We start from the raw sequence: 22,615 nt of genomic DNA on the forward strand, positions 1-22,615 counted from the left end.
ATGAAAGGTGGAAGCACCTGCTGCCACGTACAGACGTCACCAGTGTTATACTGTGTGTGACCCGGCTCCACCCCTGGCAAGAGCAGCCACTCAGGTGCTTTCAGGACGCCCGCAAGCAGCGCACAAAGGCACCGGTTATTTACTTGCTGGGGCTGGCATCCAGAGGCAGGCTTCCTCCGGACCTGGCACCACTGTGGCTCCTAGCCACGCTCTCACACCACGCCCTTTGCTGGGGCAAGGCAGGGGCGGCACACTGTACCTCAATAATATCTGCGTTGGTCCGGCTCTCGTGAGGCTCGTTGTACTCTGTGTACTTCAGCAGCACCTTGTCCATGTCCGTGCTCGCGTACTGGAACAGCTTGTTTGAGTGGTTGAAGATGATGAGCGCAATCTCGCAGTCGCAGAGAACGCTCAGCTCATAGGCTTTCTTCATCAGCCCAAACTTCCGTTTAGTGAATGTCACCTGCAGGAAGCAAGCCGAGAAAACAAGGGGAGTCAAATCAAACACAGCTCCTGGCTGCAACAGGAAACCCAAATTCTTCGACTGATACCATCTGGAAGGGGTAGGGGATATCCAGAAATTCTCCTCATCCAAATTGTGCCCTGGATGTTGGAGCCTGAAGCAAGACTCAATCGTTCGGAAGTGGAATGGACACACAGAGAATTCTTCATCGTTCTATTGTTTTACTGCTGAATTTTGTCAAGAGTGCTGTGTGTGGGCAGTGTGTCTTTTCTTCTCTACATTAACAATTCACACGTGGGCACTGATAAAACACTGCCAAAACCCAAAATGAAAACAGCCATCTTGGTGAGATTTATAGGCCGGATTGCATCTTTGTGTGCAGTGTCTGATCAATGTACATTGCACATACAATTGTATCAAGATTCTTTTGTGTGGGCTTTGCCAATGTGCAGGAGTACACATGTGCATTGCTGAAGCACCATATAAAAGAAGGTTGATGCCATCATGCCTACAGATCACACCGAGTTTGCTTTTTTGCAGTTGTTTCATTCATGCACACTGCATTCAGTCAATACAGAGGAAGGAGGAGGTGCAAATAAACGGACACACCTGAAAGCTTGTTTAGAAATTATTTTTTGTTTTCCAAAACGGAATTTCAGAAATGCTCCTAAACTACAAAAAGTCTTGGGGCACCTTAAAGACTAATGCATTCATTATGGCAGAAGCCTTTGTGGACAAGAAACCGTTTCATCAGATGCGTGAAGCATTACCCTGAGTTGGCAGCTATGTATACACAACATGGACGTGTGTGTGTGTGGGGGGGGGGTGTAAACAGAAGCTAAATGGTAATGAAATGCAAAAAGTACAGTCTGTGACAATTCAACTCCAGCTTCAATGCATGCAAAAGAAGCGGCACAGCGGCTGAAATTCAGAAGCGGCAGAACTCAAGGCAAAGCAAACCAGAGAAGAATCAAGGAAGGAAATGGGGAACACGCTCATCACCCCTAGATAATATCCATCAGTGCACACTATTGCCTTGGCTGACATGACTTCCTTCCTTCATGCAAAATGTGTACTTTGACTTTGCAAATCCTTTTGGTTAAGGCCGGAAGTATAGGCTTTGAAGGGAGAATTAAAACTCGCAGAATGTTGCACAGGTGGTAAAGTCACTGGCCTAGGCTGTAGTGGGTTTTTAGTTTTAAAGGAGAGTCTATCCCTTGATTACTGGAAGCCCTGTCAAGGCTAACCTGTTTTTTCCCTGCCACTCTGGCAATGGAGTTACCACATTTTCCTCCCTAGCATGGGGCCCAATACTTCCAGCAGCTGTCCCCACTGACAGTCAGAAATGCAAGCAAAGCGCTACCCACCAGGGAACCCTCATGCCTGGAAAATCTATACTTGTAAGTCTCTCTTACAGGCAAAGGAGGCTACCAAGGAAAAAGGTGGCAACTCTAGCCAGGACTTAGAGGTGATAAACGCGCACGTGCACAGAACATACTGATCTGCAAGGGTGCTCCTGCTCAGACCATCCCCTGTACCAAAACGTAAAATAAAAATCAAAGGCTTAGAATGGATTAAAGCACACACATTAAGCGACTTTCTGTAAAATAAAACCATTCATTTTCACAATTCATTGCGGGGGGGCAAAATCTAGGAAGTGAATGCCCCCAATGTCAACGAAGCCTGCCCACCCCCAAGGAGCCCTGTTGCAGTCACATCCTGAAGCCACAAACTTGCTGTGAGAATGGGCTTGGGATTCATCTGGGCACTGGGGGCCAATTCAAGTCCTGCTATCCAAAGCCCCCAAGTGAGCAGACTTGGCCAGCCTCCCTGACAGGCCTCCCTGCTGGCTCTCTTGAGCCCAGCTGTCAGCTGCACAGGGCTGCTTTTCTGGGGTGCAAATAGAGACCCTGGCCTGACTGGAACAGTTCTCCCAACATTGCCCTGTTCTCCTGATAACATTTCCGCTGCTTCCAAGGCAATGCCGATCTCCTATGCTATGGCCCGGGGGGTGGGGGGAAGACCCTCTCGTGCCAAAGGGGAGACATGGAAGTGCAGCTGGGGACTGGGGTGAAATTTATTTCCCCGTTCATTCCACAATACACAGCTTCCAGTGATGAGAAAGGCCTGTGTGTGTTCATAGCATCTGCCCACTGAGGATCTCAAAGAGCTTGGTGGATATGAGACTATTAGAACTCGTGCACAACCAACTCGAGAAAGTTCCTGGGCCTGCCTAAGTCTCCCTGCTGCAAAGGCCAAAATCCAACTGGCAGGAACTGGATGGTCAAGCTTTGCCCAGACAGTGCCGCTTCGGGCTGAGAGGAATGCTCGCACACAGAAAACCTCCACCTATCATAGGGAATATGAGAGAGGAGTCCAAGTTGAACCCATCTCCCTGATACACTTGCTTTCCATGTACAGTGAGTGATTTATTTATTTTTAGAACCATCCACATACGCAGCCTCACCACTTGTAGACTGAAGTGGTACAGTCCGGGAATATCAATACCACTCACTTTGAATGACTTTATCCAATACACATACTGAGCCACTGCCCAGCTGCCTGTTCCCTTCGACCTAGGGAGGCGGTGGGCTCCCCCACACTGGAGGCGTTCAAGACGAGGCTGGACAGCCATCTGTCGGGGATGCTCTGATTTGGACTCCTGCACTGAAGGGGGTTGGACTCGATGGCCTTGTACGCCCCTCCCAACCCTACTATTCTATGATTCTGGAGAATGGGGTGCTCTTTGCTATGGATGTTTCAAGGCCTACAGGGGTATTACCACCAGCTAGATCCCACAGAGATCTGTCAGCTGCTCAGGCTCAAGTACCCGGGCCAAAGAGGCAGTCAGAAAGGCCAGCAACAAACAGGGCGAGCAAGCAGGTCGTCCAACTGTCTGGCAAGCCAGGAGGATCAGCCTGGGGCCTTGCTGGGCTGTGACTTGCCCAGACCAAGGGAGGGCAGGAGACCTGGAAGCTTGATAGTATGTAGTAGCACAAGACTGGCGGTCTTGGATCACCTGGTCCCAGGACCACGAGGATTCTGGGCTGCAGCAGGTGCGTCCCCTTTTGGGCTGGGCAGCTCTTTCCTCTGGCCAGCAGCCCCTTTGGTACTGAAGCCCTGGAGTGCCGGACAAGAGCCACCCAGGGCTCTCCGCTCCCCTGCAACAGGCGAAGGGTGTCACCTACGAGTGCTGCTGCATCTCAGCTGTCCGAGCATTTCCCCCTCTCTGCTTGTCACAGGCGGAGGGGTCATCCGCCTAGTGACCGCTTCCCTTCACTGTCCTTCGGCAAGGTCACTGAGCCATCCATTCTTGGCTGGACAGATCCTGTCTCCTGCTTTGGATCCTGACAAATGGAGACAGGGTTGGCTGCCCTTCTCTACCGACAAAGCCACTTGATCCAGGAGAGGGTGCCTCTGAACACGCCACTCGCTTCTGCAGAGGGCACAGCGGGCGGAAACCTGAGAATCCTTGGGGGACTTACTCCTTGCTAGGGAGGGTGAGTGCATGGAGGGCGGGGTAGAAGAGGTGGAGACAGACGCAGAGCAAGCAGTTAAAAGGCACAAGTAACTCCTTGCTAAGCTCTTGTTCAATGTGAGTGAAAAGCAACTCCTGGCAAATACTAGAAAATGATGCTACAAGGGGAGTTCAGGAGGGAAGAGGGGAAATGCCCTGGTTACTGCCTGGGAAGCACAGTGCCCAGGAGGAATTGTGACAGTGCCACTCTGACTGGTCTCCTGCCCACTCTAAGCCTCTGAGGCTTTTGATCAGCACGTCTAATTATTTTAGATGGAAAAAGAAAAGATGACATCATTTAACATTATAAGCATAAAATAACTGTATTACATGAGCTTCAGTGCTAATTTTCTACCCTGCTCAAGCTGCATAGCTCCAGTGGTCCCATTCCAGTTTCACTACTGACCATACGAGATGGGGAGAAAACGGGAGCAGCATGCATTAAACAGGGGGAAGAAAGCCATGTCCTGAGAGAGTCACAGAGGCCCATGTAAGAGTGCAAGAGCGCTGCTGGATCAGACCAAGGGCCCATCAAGTCCAGCATCCTGCTCCCCACCGTGGCCGATCAGGTGCTTCAGGGAAGCCCGCAAGCAGTACAGGGAGGCAGGAGTCCTCCCCAGTGCTGCAGTGGAGGGGAGCACAGCCCCGGGACCTTTTTCAGCACAAAAGCAGTGACATCATCTGCCCAAGCATCAGGGTGACAGAAGGTCCCTCCTCGTTCTGGGCAGGGAATGAGCAGATCGGAGGCTTTCGAGGTCTAGGATTGCTTGTGACAGGTTAGCACAGAAGAAGTCGGGGAATGGGGAAACAACCAAGCTGAGGCTGGATACCGCTTTCCTTTCCTTGGACGGGGTTCCTATTTCACCAGGTTACACGGCAGCAGTTCTTTGCAAGACCGTTTCCATTTCTAACTAGAAGTTAAAGACGGCATTTCAGCTGGCTGGGGAGCCTTTGTTGAAGCTCGGTGTGTTTCGCACATTGAACCTCTGCAGTCAGCAGCCAGCACCATCGAGACCAACGGAGCTGGCTCCCAGGTAATGATGCACAGGACTGCAGTCATGGCCAGTAAATGTAACTGTGAGATACTATTCCTGGTTTGTTTGTTTTGGATGTCTGTGTTTTATAATGGATGTTTTTAGTGGGAGCGCATGTCAACGGATTCTCGGGGGGAGGGCTGCCACGATGAGATCCTGCACTTCAGTGCTACAGCTATGCCAGCCCCCCCCCCCCTTTCTGGTTTGACTGGGACTGAGAGGCTTGCTGCTTCTGGGCATGGGAGCCATCAGAGTTGACAGCCTCTGTTGACAGCCTCCTCCTCCTCGCCAGTGGCCTTAACCACATCTCATTGCTATAAGGTTCACACATTAAAAACACATTGGCCTGGTCAGACACAATACTAAGCTATGGCACAGCATGACACGAACAGACTCGGGCTCACCCACCCCGCCCACCCCATTCCCCGCTGGCGCAGCCATGAGGAGGATCAGAAGCATTCACTTCCACTGTAACTAACCTTACTTCATGTGTTATGTCCAAGCCCAGACAAACTCTGGTTAACTTTAATGATACTTTATGGAAACAAGCCAACTTCAAATCCTCGTCTGTGAAATCGGCTTATTTGCTAAACCACACTGAAGGGTTGGGGTTCGGACGCCACGCTAAACTGCAGTTAACTGAGAAGAGAGGCGAAAGCTTCAAGTCCTCGCTCTGCCTGACTTGAACCTGCTGTGCAGCTCCTCAGTCATTTCCTCAACCTACTGGAGGGAGAAGCAGCCTGAGAGAAGAGGCTGAGCCCTTAGGAGACCCGCCACAATCCCGTGGATAAAAGGACAGGAGGGGGGATTTACCAGGGCTAGTAGCCCAGGCTGCCCGCCTCCTGCGTTCTCCCACCAGTGGCTCAAGCCTACTCCCCCGCCCACCCGCCACCGATACGCCCAAAGCAGTTAACAAGATTGGGCTCTAATCGCCTCGCCCCCTCGAAGGTGAGGCACACGACACAGCTGTTCCACCACGTGAGGTGGCTCAGCCACCTGTCCTTTGTCTTCTGGGCTCCCTGCCTCGGAGCCGGCGGCAGTCACGTTGCCAGGGTCTCTGGCCGGCTCTGCAGCAGCGAACCACATTATTCTGGAATCAAGGCAGGGGTCAGCGGCCGGCTCTGCCCACCCTCCCCACCCCTTTCTCTTTCCTCCTCCAGCCTGCTGCCAGCCGGGCAAGGCCACTTGGCCGCTTGTGGCATGTTAAGGACGTTCTGGCTGCAGACGGCTGCCAGCCTGACAGGGGAGGCTTAAACCGGGGAGCAGCCTCCGTTGCTCTCCTGGCTGGCTCCCTTGCAAGGAGTGGGATCAAGCTGAGCTCCCAAGTGGCAACATGGAGGCCAGGGAGGGTGAGGGGGCATGGATGCCCATGCAGCACTTGCTGCAGGCCAGCGGCTGCATATCTGACTGCCCGGCTGGCTGCCTCTTCCATCCATCTCAGATGCCACCTTTCGGAGGAGCCAGACACAGTCAGAAGGAGACCGGCCCTCTTAGAGCATCAGCAGCTGCCAGCAAAAAGAATGTGGAGGGAGAGAGGGAGGGCTGTTGGTTGTTCTGGTTATCCTCTCATTGGGACTTTCTAGCCAAGATCCTAACAAGATACGAAATATTTTTAGGATACAAAATAGAGTATTCTAAAGGGGAAAGGAGAAAGGAGATCCTCTATCCCGGCATCAGGTTGCACTCAAATGCTTTCAGGAAGACCACAACAACGCAATACTGTCATTTGTCCCCAGCGCCTGGCATCCTAAGGGATGCTGCCCCTGAGCTTGGAGGTTCCATTTAGTTGTCAGGCTAACAGCAATGGGTGGGCCTTTTCTCTTCTCTCTAAATTTCATAGAATCATAGAATAGTAGGGTTGGAAGGGGCTTGCAAGACCATTGCATCCAACCCACTGCTCAATGCAGGAATCCAAGTCAAGGCATCCCTGACAAGTGGCTGTCCAGCCTCGTCTTGAATGCCTCCAGTGTGGGAGAGCCCGCCACCTCCCTAGGGAACTGGTTCCGTTGTCATATGGCTCTAACAGTCAGGAAGCTTTTCCTGATGTTCAGCCGGAATCTGGCTTCCTGTCACTGGAGCCCATGATTCCGTGTCCTGCACTCTGGGATGATCGAGAAGAGGTCCTGGCCTTCCTCTCTGGGACAGCCTTTCAAGAACTTCAACAGCGCTATCCTGTCTCCCCCCAGTCTTCTCTTCTCAAGGCTAAACAGGCCCAGTTCCTTCAGTCTCTCCTCATAGGGCTTTGTTTCCAGTCCCCTGATCATCTTTGTTGCCCTCCTCTGAACCCTCTCCAGTTTGTCTGCATCCTTCTTAAAGGATGCAGACAAGGATTTCTCCTGTCCTTGAGAAGGACCCGTGTAGTCTAGCCTCCTGTTCCCAAAAGTGGGCCAGCCAATGCCTCTGGAGGGTTGCAAAGAGGGTGTGAAGCAACGGCCGTTCCCCTGCTGGTCCCCAGCCCCTAGAATTCTGCCATATATGGAGGTTCCATTTAAGTAACATGGCTCAATCCACTGCTATAACTATCCTGCTTTGGAGAGGAAAAGAGACATCCACTTCGGTCTGTTTCTTATACAAAGGACGTGGACAAACTTTTCACTGCTGCAAAGATCTTTTGTTCAAAAGGAAAAATCATGTCCGCCTTCAGAGAAGCACTCAGGTTCACAGACTACAATATTTTTGACACAAGAGCCGGCAATCCCTCTATGGCCGCATTGGCATGCAACAGTAAACCAGGGATCTGGAGAATCCTGGCTTACTGTGAACAAGCTATGTCCCTGCGCACGCGCACAGGCCTTTCACTCCCCCTTGGCTCCTCCCACCAGAGGGAGTGGCTAAACAAACCAAAACTTGGAAGCTTACCGTGTTCTCCAGAGCAGGGCTTCTCGTTTGTTGCTCCCAAGCAAGCCAGGGATCATAAACCAAGAACAAACCCTGGTTTGCAATCCTGGCCTGTAAAGGGGTGAATCAAGACAGGAGCTCAGGTTCAGACAACACAGCAAGCTTTTAATTCCTGGTTAACTTAACTGCTCCAGAGAGAAGTCAAACAGGAGTGAAAGGGCTACATCCACAGGCACACAGCTTGTTCACAGTAAGCCAAGATTCTCCAGAATTCGGGTTTCCCGTTGCATGAAAACACAACTATGGTTTGATATTCTTTCTCTAACCTATCTGCTCTGGAGTATCTACTACATGTGCTTCAAATGTCTGTATTTACTAGGGACAGTTCCGGTTTCTGTGCTTGATAAGTTACAGCCCTTATTTTGTCCGTCTCTTTACCTCTGGGATTGCCTTATTATCATTTTTGTTCAGCTCTGTTGCCAGTGCTGTCATTCTTCAGGATTCTCCAGAAGTTAAATCTCTGCGCACACAGCCATGTAAAATGCACGCTCATGAGCCCCACAGTACCATGCAGCACCCGTCTGCAGCTGCTGGGGCATGTTTTGAACAAGAGAGGAGGCTGCCAGGTGAGACTATTTATCTCGCCCAGGATTATCGGCCAGGGCTCCTAGGAAGATCATGACAAGGGGAGACCAGCCTGACCCCATCCACTGACCCAAGAAAGAGAAGCTGCAGAGAGCTTTCTTCCCTCCTCGCTGCCAGGAAGAGTGCTTACAAGAATTCTATACCTAAAGACCAGGGCCCAGATTTGCTGTTTTCCTCTCCCCCACGCCCCAACTCCTTTTTCCTTTTGTTTCGGGGTTTTCAGATTGTAAGCCTGAGGGCAGGGCCTGCTTTATTATTAATCTCTGCAAGCCAGTGCGGGGTAGTGGTGAGAGTGCTGGAAGCCCTAGTCCCCACTCAGCCGTGGAAGCTCCCTGACTTGGGGCAGTCAGACTCTCAGCCCAGCCCACCTCACTGGGTTGTTGTTGTGAGGATAAAATGGAGGGGGGGATTATGTACGCTACTTTGGGTTCCTTGGAGGAAAAAAGGTGGGATATAAATGCAATAAATAAATAATAAAATAATAAAACTGCTCTTGAGCCTTCTTTTTGGCCAAAGAGAGGGCTAAAATGCTTTGAACTAAACTATTATTAACAACAACAAGCACCATCTCCCTAGCAATTCACCTCCAATCAACTGCTCCCCGATTCTTCTTTGAACTGGAGAAGCCAGGGGTCACACCTACATGTAAAGTCCTTCCTTCAGCATGAAGCTCCAGCTTTCCTCTCTCATACAGCTTTACTCCATGCAACTCAATGTGGCGTGCAGGGGGGTTCCCAGTTGACCCCCACATCCAGGAACTGAGACTGCCCTGCCCAGATTCAGCAAGGTGGCAGCTTTGTGTCCTTTCCAACTTTGCCCTGGTCTCTTTGGAGGACAGTGCTGTTTTTCTAGCATCTCTTTAAAACCAAACAAAAAGCATCACCACCTTGGATTTCAAATCCAGACAGGATGAGCTACTATAGAATAAGTCAGTGCTTGAATTACAGGGGGCCAGAATAGGCCTGCTCCCTTGGACACTATTTTTAGAAGGCTATGGGGGGATGATTTGTTTATGACCATGGGGAAATCAGTGATGCGGCTTATGGCTTTTTTTAACAGCCATTTCTCCCAAAACACAAACAACAGAATGGCTTTTTTTAACAGCCTTTTCTCCCAAAACACAAACAACAGAGTAAACGAAAGCAGGAGGAGGGGCCGAGCTGCATCCCCCCATCCTTGCAAAGGTGTTTTGGGCAGGAATCCTTGTTATAAGAATCGGGGGTGTTCCAAGCATGCCCCTCATTCCATCTGCGAAATGCGGAAAAGTCGCTACACTCCATCCAAACACATCGCCTAGCCTAGCAAATCCTCCCTCCCGGCTAGGCCTGATTGTACTCTGAGCAAAGCGATCACAACCCCCGTGCCAAAAATACACAGAGATGTCATCTTAGCAAAGACTGATTTCACACCACCTTCTTTCCAAACGATGGCTGCACCGCCAAACTCCCTGCAAGCTCAGCCACACTTGACAGGCTGCGCAAGGGAAGGGCTGCTCCTCACATCTCCACACTGCATGCAGGATTGCAGATGGCAGTGCTGAGCAGAGCCCCTGCCATTATTGGGGGGGCGGGGGGGAGGACAGAGTGGGAAGAACTCCTGCCTTCGGATAAGGCAGCCGCCTATGTTCAGTGTAGTGTAATGGCTGACCTAAGAGCAGGAAGACCCAGGTTCAAACTCCTATTCCCCGGGGGCCCTTCGGCAAGTCACTCTCACCTGAGCCACCTCGCAGGGCTGTTGTAAGGGTAAAAGGGGGCTGGTCGGCTCCTATGTGCTTGCCCTGCCCTGAGCTTCTTGGCAGAACGGCGGGGTAAAAATGTAAGCAATAGATGCAAGCGGCCTGATCCAGCAGTGCTACTTCATGCTAATAAAAAGAAATCAGATGGAGAGAGGCAAATGTGTGGATTTCAGAATAACCACGTGCAGCAGAATGGGGTGGTCAAATAAGACTATAATACCCTTTCAGACTTCAGTGGGCATGAATCCTATTCTGGAATGGTCCTTTGCATAAAAAGCTCCCAGAAGGAAGAAAACTAGCACAGAGGGGGGAGGGCTGAGCTAGAACCTCTCTCACTAATGTGCTGGCATTTACTTGCAAGGAGGGTTTAAAAAAAAATATGGAGCAGCACTCCAACATGTGGTCCCTTCCCTTCAGCCTGAAGTTGTACAGTGCTCTGTGCCACATCATCCTGCTTGCATAGGTAGACAAGGCCGAATTCTCACAGGAGTTCCTAGTCCACCAGCATATGCATACTTATGCTACCTGTTTGCAGTATCACAGGGGGGAAAAAAGTGTTGGTAACCAGGTTTCCTTGCCCGCTCACCTGGGTGAGGTTTTTACTCACCACAGTTAAGGGGCTCTTCACATGCCTAGGATGAAGGCAGAGGTGGCTAAATGCTTGGACACGTGTGCCAAAACTCAAGGCCAAAAGCCTCCACAGGGTAGTACCTTCCACCACTGTTCCTTAGGGTAGTTTGGCTTCGAGTCTACTTTGGTAGGGGAGACACAGACAAGGTCCAGTTCACATGGAACGAACATGGAAACAGGCTGGTGCACCAGAGTGGCTAAACAACCCAGGGACGCTCCGTCCCTGGGTTGTTTAGCATGACGTGTGAACCAAGAACTCTGGCTTGTCAGGCTCTGCGTTCCACCTCTCGCTTGTCTCTTCTTCCATAACAAGCCAGAGTTCCGGGTACACACGTCAGGCTCCTGCTTGGAGCAGGAGCGATTGGGCACCTTGCACCAGCACACTGCCACGTTTGCATCAACCCGAGGTGCTCTCATAAAACACTGCCAAGTAATGCCAACAGAGAAAGCATGCCAATGAAATTAGCAATAAATATATCAACAACAATGCATTCACATTTTGATTATCATGAATTTGCATTTGTATAGTGCTTGCAAATGTTCAAAGTACTTCACAGACACTTTATCTTGCTGAAGTTCTTGCAACATCCCTACAAAGTAGGGCACTATTATTACCCTGTAATGCGGGGGGGGGAGGGGGGGAATGCTGAGAGAGAATGGCTTAACTAATGCCCCTTAGCTAAGGCTAGTTAGGAAGTTCCTGGCAGAGGCAAAATTTGAAGTGGGGATATCCTGATTCATGCCTCAGTCAAGATGCTACAAAACAAACTTGCCAGGCTTCAAACTTCGACTCATACAACGCTTCCTAGGCCTCTCTGCAGAGAGGGAGTTCAGCTTTCTGATCCTTCCCTTGCCATTACATCACTCATCTGTTCCCCATTTCTCCATCACCTTTGTGCTTCATTCCACTTCATTTTTTCAGCTGTCAAACGCCAAGAACCACCTTTGCCTTGGCACACAGCCTCCTTCACCTTTTCATACCACCCATCACTCCAAGCCAAAATAGAGAAACAAGGGTCTCCAGTTCACACCGGACATGCAGAACTCACAGGTACAGCCTCAAGAGCCTAAATTCCAACTAGCTGATTATGAAACATATCATTTAAAGTGTTTAACCCCCACCTTTCCATTTAAAAAACAGCAATGCTCAAGGCAGCTTGCATCATATTCCGAACAGTGACATCTCAACAATAAAAAACAGCAAGTTAAAACAAACAAGAAGTCCTTCTCCAAGGGAGAAAGCCTGATGAAAAAGACAGCCTTTACAAGAGGGCCGCAGCCAATGCACGGCCACAGAGAAGGCTCTCTCCTGCACCCCGCCAGCCACACTTTTGCTGCCAACTGGCTGCACGTCTCCAGTAGATCTTAACCAGCAGGCAAGCTCTGATGGGAGAGGGGAGGCGGCCCTTTCAGTAACCTGCTCCAAGGCCATTTAGGACCAACACTTTGAACTGGTACAAAATGGACCAGAAGCCAATGCAGCTCTTGCAATGAGGGAGTCGTATGTGACCAAGGACTGTCTCCCGTAAACGTCCTAGTTGCCACGTTCAAGCCCAGCTGAAGTTTCTGAACACTTCTGAGAGACAGCCCACATAGAGCCTATTGCAGTAATTCAGCTGAGATGCCATCATGCCCAGGTCTGACTTCTAAGCCAGGCTAAAGCACTCCTGGCCACAGCCACTCTCTGAGAATCCAGGAGCAAATCAGGATGCCCCAGGTAAATTTTCAAAGGGAGTGCTACCTCATTCAGAAGAGGATGTACACCCAATCCCAGATCAGCTCTCCTACTGACCAAAAACACCTCTATCGTGTCTGGATTAAGCTTCAATTTATTAGCCCACATCTAGTCCACTATCATGCACAGACAATGATTCAGAACTTCCTTAGCTCTCTGGACCCAGATGGAGAGCGTTGGGTGTCATCAGCATATTGGAGATACCACACTCCATATCCCTGTCTTTCCTAGCAGTTTCATGTAGATGTTAAACAGCACTGGGACAAGATGGATCCTCCTGAGACACAATAAGCTCATCTCTAACATTCATTCTTGGGCAAGGTGCTTCATCACCTTGGCCAATGGCCAAGATGTTGTGCAATAGTACCCTAGCATCATTTTCTGGGATCATCCCTCTAAGGAGGACAGGAGCTTCTGCAAGACACTGCCCCCAAGTTCCATCCACACCAAACAATGCAGAAGGTTACCATGGTCAATGGTATAAAAACTGTTGAGAGGTCCAGTGGAACCAAGAGGGGCGCACTCCATCTCCTGGTGTAAATAGTCCCACTGAAGTCCCTCAACTACAAACCTGATCCTTTAGCAGGAGTGCACCCCCCTCCAGAACAGGTCGAACACCATTCAGGTGGGCAGACGAACCACCCACTAACAGTGCCTCCATCTTGTCTGGACTGAGTCTCAGTTTATTGGCCCTCACCCAGTCCATTACTGCAACCAGGCACTGATTCAGAACACCCACTGCCATACCTCAATTTGATGAAAAGGGGAGACAGAGCTGGGTGTCATCTGTATATCGGTGACATCTCAGTATGCATCTCTCTCAGGGGTTTCACGTAGATGTTGAAAAGCATGGGGGATGAAACAGAGCCTTGTGGAACCCCACAGCACAACTGCCACATATCAGAGCAATAATCCTCCAGCACCACCTTCTGGATTCGGCCATCCAAGTAGGAGCAGAACCCCGGTAATGCAGTATCTCCAACACACAACTTAGACAGCCTATCCAGAAGGATACCATGGCTGATGATATTGAAAGCCGCTGAGAGTTCCAAGAGAATCAATAGGGCTGCATTCATAGAATCATAGAATAGTTGGGTTGGGAGGGGACTATAAGGCCATCAAGTCCAACCCCCTGCTCAATGCAGGAATCCAAGTCAGAGCATCCCTGGCAGATGGGTGTCCAGCTTCACCTTGAATGCCTCCAGTCTGGGAGAGCCCACCACCTCCCTAGGGAATGGGTTCCATTCCCCCTGTCCCTTTCTCGGCAAAGGTCATATCACAGGGCAACAAAGGCGGTTTCCATTCCAAAACCAGGCCTGAAGCCTGACCAAAATGGATCCAGATAATCAGTTTCATGCAAAAGTGAAGGAGGCTGTCAGCTCCAGGCAGCCTCCTGGACCCAGCCAGACATCCCCTCCCTGTTAGAAGTAGGAAGCCATGAAGGGCAAGGGCCAAGCACACCGGTGGTCGACCAGATGTGGCCAAGCAACTCCTTCTCATCCTGGGGCCTCAACAACAGAAACTATTCCAGTAAAGCTGGGCTGCTTGGTGCTCTGGACACCTCTACTGATTGAGCTGCATTAACTAGCCAAACTGTGCATTGTGCCCAGTTGAGTTTTTTGCAATGTAATCTTGAGGAGGCCTCTGAAACTTGCCAGGAATCCTGCCCCCATGACGCACAGAACCCCCCCCCCACACACACACACTGAAATCCTGCTGCTTACCCTTCCCACCAGACCCTGAAATGAAGGGGTTCCAGACCTCTTGAGGGTCAGATAAGTGGGGACGGGGTGGGGGTGGGGCTGACAGCATCAGGATATCAGGGCAGCAGGTGAGGTCTAGAGATGCCCAGAGGGGTGCTGTGTGTGGTGGATCAGGGACAGAGCCTGATGGACAAGTGGTGTGGTGCAAACAGAGCAGGTAAGTATGCGAAGGGGCTTGTGGGTGGCCCAGGGGAGATGGGCAGACCCAGTGGCTTGTGAGCTTTCGACTTTACATGAACCTTTCCATGCTTCTCTGCTGGACATAGGAAGAAAACAGAGGGGGAGCAGGACAAAGCTCAGGGATGCTCCTCAGTTCAATCCCCAGTTAAAGGGGCCTGGGGGAAAAAGGCCTCTCCCTGCCAGAGATCTTGGGAAGCTGCTGCCAACCAGAGCAGACAATACTGGGCGAGATGAACCAATGGCCTGGCTTTGTATGTTTCCGTAAGGGCCATCCATTCTGGACACTTACTTCGCTTTAAGGTTCTGTCTGGCATCTCCAGTTAAACAGATCTCAGGCTGGGAAACAGATCTCAGGCTGGCATCTCTCTCTTGGAGAGCCACTGCCAATGTTGGGCTGTTCATATGCTGAGGGCCTGGCTCGGCATAGGACAGCTCCATCTGAACCCCACGGGATCCCTTCACCCTTGCTAAAGCCACTCACCCCCTTACATCTGCATCAGCGGGGCAGATCCAGGCCAAGACAGAGCAAAGACAGAAGGCTTTTTTCACTCCCTTTGGGGCCTGGATAGGATTTAGCCAGGCCTGCTCACCCTCATCTGCCGGCATTAACCTTTTAAGATGGAGAAGGTAATCAAATCTCCTTCTCCAGGGTGTAAGCTGTGTTGGGGAAGGAATTACTGTACCATCCAGCCTGGCACAGCTGAGGGAGGATTTCTGGCTCCCTTCGCATGCGTCAAGGTCCCAGCCGCTTCCCAAGTCAGCCAGCCAGCCCTGACATAACAGTGGACTGATCTGCTGGGGCAAATCCACTCAGCAAATGCCTGTAATGTCATCAGGGACTATTACAAGCTGGGCACCCTTGCCTTGGGCTTCTGTTGGCCTGCGTCTGACTTAACCCAATTTTCCCTGCCCAGAGGAAGGCAACCCCTGCGTGTCCCCTGCAGATGGGGCAAATCCAGCACAGTACTAAGACCATGCACCAATGGACCCCATTGATCAGGGACAGACTCACGTTTCTGGGATATCTCCTGGGTAAGTCACTGTTCCAGTTTTTGCCTTTTGGGAGATGTGGATGCCTTTTTAAAAATCTTGGTAACACAAGTAGCTAGCAAGTGGGTCTCTAGACATTCCATTTCTGAGTGGTGGAGCTGATGCAGCTTGGCCTTTACCGTGCATGCACGGTAAAGCAGCACTTAAAACAGTCTCCCATTTCACATGCTATAGCTGGGGAGGTTCATTTTGTGGTCTACTAGACCACAAAAAGTGTACTAGAAAAACACAATTGTCCTGAATTGTGCATAGTAATTATTCTGCAATTGTGCAGAATAAGCGAATATGGTGTATACAGAAGGTAAATAAATACACTTAACATCAGATGAAGACTGCACACATTAGTCTAGAAACCTGCAAGGTGAAAAAGTGGCCATTCTCAGTTTTCCCAGGACTCATATTTGTAGAACATTTTCAGTGCTCACAGAGAAGAATCAGCTACATGCAAAGTCTCCCACAGGGGCATCTCTAGTTCCAAACCACAGCACTAAAATTTATTTATTTATTTGATTTCTATACCACCCAATAGCCGAAGCTCTCTAAAAGCAAGCAAGACACTCAGGGCAAACCCAACCAAGGCTCTTAGGCCTTGTGACTGGATGCCGTCTCGCCTTCATTCAAAGGCTTTGCAACAGGAGCACAAACAAGCAGCAGCCTGATGGAAAGACAACCTTCGCCTTGGCCCTGCACTCTGGCATGGAACCCTTCCCCCTTTCCTGAAGGGTTGGGGAGCCTGGACGTCCTCAAAGCTCCCTAGAACTCCCTGGGCTGCAAAGTATTTTCCAAAGTATTTTTACAGCTCCCAATAACCGTGGAAAGATTAGGCTTTTTCTTGGCCCCTGGCACTGGCATTCCCGGGTTGCAAAACATCACTACCTCAATAACAGTCATCCCCCCTCCCCCCAGTCCACTTTCTCAATAATTGTTAATGGGATATTTCCTGCTAGACTTAAAAACAAATAATGCTTTGCACAACTGGAATGCTTTCAACCATTTCTTCTTTACTCCTTGCCCCCTGCCCCACCTTACCAGTAAATCTAATAAGGAAACTTGCAAGTCCAACTGTTTCAATAGGGAAACCAGTCCAACGGAAATTAGTTGTCCCCACTGGTTGTGTGCAGGGCAGTGCCCAGCATTAAAAATGGAGGCAAAATGCTCTCCGCTAAAAAGACAGCTGATGTAACGTAACGGTTACAAGACCAAGTCACCAGTCAGGGAATCTGGAAGTCCTTAGTTCAAAAGTTGCCTCTCTGCCAGGAACTCACTAGGAGGCCTAGGCAAGGCCATCTCTCTTCGCCTCCCATCTGTAATAGAAGGATTAGCATCACAGCCGTACCATACAAGGTCATTGTAATGATTATGAGATAGCATATGCGAAACACCTTGAACCCTTTAAAGTGCTATGTAAAGGCAAAGTATGATTATTAGGACTGCCACTCAATTAAAGAAATCTTAGTGGATTAATCATGTGAGTTTTAACTGATTTACTCAAACAAATCTGCATATTAATACAACACTCATTTTAAAGAAAATTGCACCCTTTGCTTTTTGAAAGTTCTGCACATCTCACCAAGGGCCCATCATTTCCTCAGGAGAGGCATTCCAGTTCCAAGAGGACTTGAATTTGGAAGTAGTTACATTAAAAGTAATAAACCATTTTTAAGAAGTTCTGCTGCCTGATTAGTTGGGGACACCTTTTAAATGAAAGATTTTTAATCAAACTAAAATGATTAATCGACTAGACATCGTAGCTCTAATGATTACTAGAAGGGAAGAAAAAGGTCATCAAAAAGAGGAATAAACAAAGTAACTAAATTCTGGAATTGGAGCTTGTGCAGTTTGCCACACCTTCCAGTTCCTTCAGACCACTTGTGTCTTTCCCCCTCCTTTGTTACTAACCAATACACATGTGTACTTTCATAAAAACACTGTAAAAGTAGCCATCTTGATGTGCTCCTATGTATGAGCGCACTGCAATCCTTTTTGTGTGGTATTCTATCGAGGTGCACATGCACGCTTGAGCTTGGATAAAATACCCTGCACAAAGAATCTTGATACAACCAACCATACGATCACGTCACAATTGCTTTTTCTGGTGCTTTTTCAATCCACAAATCTATACATACACATTAGTAAAGCATTGCTTGGCATACTCCTGCTAGGTACTATTGCATGAAAACTATGACACATGCACACTGGGAAGACATTGGTGGACAGAAATGCAAACATCACATGCATGCTACATTCTACAAAAATGGGAACAGAAAGCAAAACAATGGAAGTTTCCTGATGCATCTGTTCGATCAGAATCGAGGCTAGGCAATTCAGAACTCCAGAATCTATGAAGGAATGTGGATGGGAGACTTTCAGAAGTGGCCCCATTGGCACCACTACAAGCCCACTGGGGCATGCACCTCTCCTACTGCGCGATACAAAACGTTTCAAACTGTCTCCTGATGATGGGCCTACACAGAAATGAGCACAATCACACCGAGCATGTACTGGGAACTGGGCATCTCGCCTAACGCCGTTATTTCTCTAACTTGGAAGCTTCTTCAGGACTCCTCATCAAGATCAGTCACGGTGGCACATCAGGGGCCTGCAGTGGGGTTCAAGACACCGTCTGCATAGGGGAAGGCAAGGTAAGCTGCCCCACCCCCTCCCTCCCAACTGCCAGGGAGGGGGACTGAATATATTTATTAGCCCTTTTTGATGTACGTGCACATCCCGCCTTTCTTCCTGGATGGAGCTCAAGGCAGCACACACGGGTCCCCAGCAGCCTTCCATCAAGGAACTGACCAGCCCAGACGAGCTTCGCTTCAAAAAGATGGCTGCATCAGGGACCTTCAGACCAGACCCACTAGTTGCAGGGATAAGCAAAGGCAGGAGACACCCGGTGAGGGGCTCTTTTATTCTTGTGAGTTTGAGAAGGAACTCATAGCTGACAGCAGGTTTCTCACAGGAAAAAGAATGGGGGATGAGCCCCTCCAGATAACAGGGCCTGTGGACACTGGCCTTATTCAGCACCCTCCTCAAACAACCTCACAGATGTTCCAGGCACGACTGTTCAGCTTTGCTCCCATGAACAGAGCTTCTAATTCTCTTCCTGCCCTGCCTCTCCTGCAGTTTTGGCCAACAGGGGCTTGAGGAGGGCTAGCATTTTCATTTCTCATAATGGGATTTGTAGTTCTCCCATGTGAAGCAGCCTTGCTCTGCACCGAGGGGCCGTTGCCAGGAGAACAGACCTGATGGGGAGCTGGAAATCCTAACTAGGCCATCTGTCACGACAGGTTAATTTTATGACGTCACAGCCTTGAGGGTGGTTCCCTGAAGGGGAGGAAGACATTTGCTGCAGCAATTGCTGCTCGCCAGGATGATCCCTCTGCTAGCAAGAGGAACGGCAGGGACCTCATACCAGTCATCGTATTCAGGTGCACACAGGGGGTGGGGGTGGAGTTCTGATGTGTAACAGAAATGGGACGTAGTAAAAGCCTGCAGGATTTCTGAGACATTCATGAAAGCTCCAGGTTTATTTTAGGGTTGTTGCTTTTTAAAAGTATACAAGTTCCAAGTCCTCATGGCACAGAGGCAACAAACAAGGAGGCTGATGAAGGTCAAGCCACCCTGGGGCAGGGGAGGCAGATTAGGACTAGGCTAGGGGGTGGTGGGGAAGGTTGCAAGTGCCTTCATGCTTATCTGCTTAAACATTTGCTCAATGCCCCCCCCTTTCATTTTTCACTTTAAAATTGGCTCCATGGTAAGGGTTAAAGGTCGCTTCATGACTGACAGAAGGCCCCTCCAACCAGCACCAGGCACAGCCCCCTACTTTGAGAGGGCCTAGCAAGTGAAGCAAGGGATGGCCGGGCAGGGCAGTGCAGTGCAGATCCACCCCCTTCTCACACTGGGAACACAAGGGCCCCCTGAGCTCAAGCCAAGCAAGAAGGTCGTACATGTGGCACAAATGGCACACAGACACTTTTCTACAATGGTCTCACTGCTGCAGTGATGTACGTGCAGACACACCTTTACAGCGAGAGCGATCTTCTAGGGGAGTTGGGCTCAGACTGTTTAGGGGTGGAAACGTGGAAGGTTCATGAAGGATGAAAACAAAAAGCAGCATGCAAATGAGAGATGAACCCCCACTCAAAAAAGGCACAACCAGCCAAGACTGGGGTACTCTGAACATATTGTGTCCCACTACCTTCCTGACAGTCCACTCTGGAACTGGATGAGACCTCAAGAGGAGGATTCACTCAGAGGAGTGCTACCACTGGATCTAGCATTTGCATGGGTCAAGAGGAATTAAAGGGTGCCCTCCCAGGACCACCATCCAGGGGGATGCCCACCTCAAGGAGGTTGTGGCACTGGAGGAACTGAAGCGGCCAGACCCAGACCCCATTCCAGGCCCACCAGCATCACCCAGGAACGGAGGGAGTAGCATGTCCAGAAGGAAACTCAGAGGAACAGATGGCAGTACAACAACTATCCCTGAGCCCTACTCATGAGGAGGAAGCATGCTCAGGATCCAGGCCCTACTGAAAAGCCAGAAGGGGCTGGGGCAGCAACAGCACCTCTAATGCTGCTCAGGTAGAGCCTAGCCATTGCTGAAACAACATCTTTCTTGCTATGCTCTCTGCCGGACAGCTCCCCCGCTAACCTGAACTTCCTTCTCCTTGACCCCCAGGACTGCTCCTGGTAAGGCAGGATTTGTGGTAAGGCAGGGTTGGCAGAAATGGGACATAATGTCCCCTGGCACTGGGCCCTCACTTGCTCCACACTGGATTTCTGGGGGTGGCTGCCCCCTTACGTGATCTGGGAAGAAGTGAGCTCGGAAAGCACTCCCTCGGCTTGAGACCTCCAACACCTGGTAGTCCTGGCAGCATGATGGAGCAGCAGCCTTCATCTGTGTCAGTGCATCCCAAAGACCATTTTGGCAGGCTGGAATCCCTGGATAGTATCGACTTGCACTGACGCGCACGCACGTGTGTGTGGGGGGGATTATGAGGTGAACTGCTCCAAAATTCAATGCTTTATGACCTCCAGGCAAAGCAACTATCTTAAAATGCAGAAGCTTGGGTGCCCCACTGGGTGGGAATTCAGAGCCTCCAAAGACTAACTGTTTGACTGCATGTCGAGTGGTGGCATGAGAGGAAGATGGTCGCAGGGCCTGAAGGGACTGGGACGTGTGAGTCACCAGCCAGACAGCTTTTGCAAAGCAAGGAAGGAAGGAAGGAAGGAAGGAAGGAAGGAAGGCAGGCAGGCAGGCAGGCAGGCAGGCAGGCAGGCAGGCAGGCAGTGTTGAGTTCTCAAACAGGGGGAAAGCAGCATGCAGCTCCAGAATGGGCAGAATATATATCAGAAACATACCCTGCCCTGTACTCCCACCATGCTCTGCCCCAGTCTATAAGGCCACACCCAATAGCTCACAGGTTCCACCCCCAGGAAACCCAACCTGGGTCCCAAACAGCTCTACCAATCCTCTGCTGGGTTCCACACACCTTCCTTCCTGCACCACTCAGAACATCCCAAGCTACTGAAAACCACCAGCTACATTCTACAGTTAGGAAAGTTAAGACATGAGCCAAATGAAAGGCGTTACCCATGGGACTTTATAGCAAGCGGCAAAAAGCAGTCTGGGGTAGTGGGAAAAGAGAGGAAGAATCAGCCATAGAAATTATATCCATTCGTGCGACTGACCTGCCGGTTCCTCTCGTCTGTAATCCTCTGGATCTGGATCTTTTTTCTCCCCATGTTCTCCGGAAATCCTCACGGTATGGGGTGGCTTAATTGTTTTAATTTCCAGAACTTAAAATGAAAAACCTTGTTTTTCAAAATGTTGTCATCCAAAAAACTCTTTTTAAAAACAAAAAATAGAAAATTACGAAACAAAACAAAAACAAAAAAAAGTTTGTCTCTTCTTCAGATCATGATATTCCACTTGTCTGTATAAATCCAGATGTGGGGTTTTGGGGATGACGTTAAAAGAAACCTGCAAAAAAAAAAAAAAAGGAGGAGGAGGAAGGAGAAAAAGAATGAAAATGATTGCTTTGCAAACGGGTGCATTATGGGGTGCATTCAGGAACTAGTCCACCCACCACACTTTGGCCACCTATAGAAACCAGTGCTTTTCAGTTCTGAAATGAGCATTCCACTGATTAAAAAAACATGTCTTTCAGAGCATAATTTGCTCAGGAGTTGGGGACCATCCATACAGGACACAGGGGGCCACGCTAGACAAGTTTCTGACACTTCACAACAGTATTTCCTCTCTCATTAAACTTCTCTAACAGCTAGCAAGGAGCTCCTTGAATTGCCTCAGGACCATACATCCTCCCAAGCTATTTGCCCTGCTGGAGAAAAGCAAATCCCCCCCCCCGGGGGGGGGCATTCTGCCTATCTGTGCTGGGTTGTCATCTTTGTTTCACATTTGACCTACTTTGAGTGGGAGGCATGGCTGTCTTTCTCACTGAGGCAGTCAATCTGTGTTTAGCCTGTGTTCAGCCTGGGCACTCACATGACAATCTCTTCTGTACAAAAAGTCTCTGCATGTAGAAAACTAGCATGTCAGGGAGAACCCTGATGTGCTAGTGTTCTATCTGCAGGGACAGACCTAAGATTTGCCTTCTTCCTTAACAGGTTTTATAAACCAAGTTGGATATGCTTTATGAAGGAATGTGATTATTTCATACAAATAACAAGTTTCCACATTTACAAATGCACAAGGATAAGGACAAATAAATAAATGCATAATATAAGACCCCATTAAATATACAATAAGATTTTGGTTTTAAATTAGCAAAACAGCACAATTTTAAAGTGTAAGACTATAATTCAACAGCAAGAACAAAATGATTCAAAAGAACCCAGCAGCTCTACTATGCCAGGGTCAGGAACCCAATTGATTGGTGATGACCTTCCCGCCCCAAGGAAGCCTCTTAAGGAAACCTTTCCACTCAGAAGACTTTGTCTCAGAAGAAGCCCCAAACAGTAAAAGCCATAAACAGGAAGCACTCACTGTACACCTG

The 22,615-nt window shown here is 49.6% G+C and overlaps 1 protein-coding gene across 5 annotated transcripts in view; it reads right to left on the reverse strand.

Annotated features, from left to right (window-relative positions):
* The window catches only part of MEF2D (myocyte enhancer factor 2D), a 155,959-nt gene that overhangs the window by 47,947 nt on the left and 85,397 nt on the right, over nt 1-22,615 (reverse strand). For all 5 annotated transcript variants that reach the window (XM_084824326.1, XM_084824325.1, XM_084824321.1 and 2 more), the window contains 2 exons: nt 21,288-21,579; nt 260-463 (listed from right to left, as the gene is read on the reverse strand). In XM_084824326.1, coding sequence (XP_084680452.1) covers nt 260-463; nt 21,288-21,341 — 258 coding nt within the window. In that variant the 5' untranslated portion in view covers nt 21,342-21,579. The remainder of the gene's footprint in view (nt 1-259; nt 464-21,287; nt 21,580-22,615) is intronic.

This window comes from Heloderma suspectum, chromosome 17, assembly GCF_057233095.1.
Source record: "Heloderma suspectum isolate Gila_16-S chromosome 17, 16-S_ref, whole genome shotgun sequence".
Taxonomy (NCBI): domain Eukaryota; kingdom Metazoa; phylum Chordata; class Lepidosauria; order Squamata; family Helodermatidae; genus Heloderma; species Heloderma suspectum.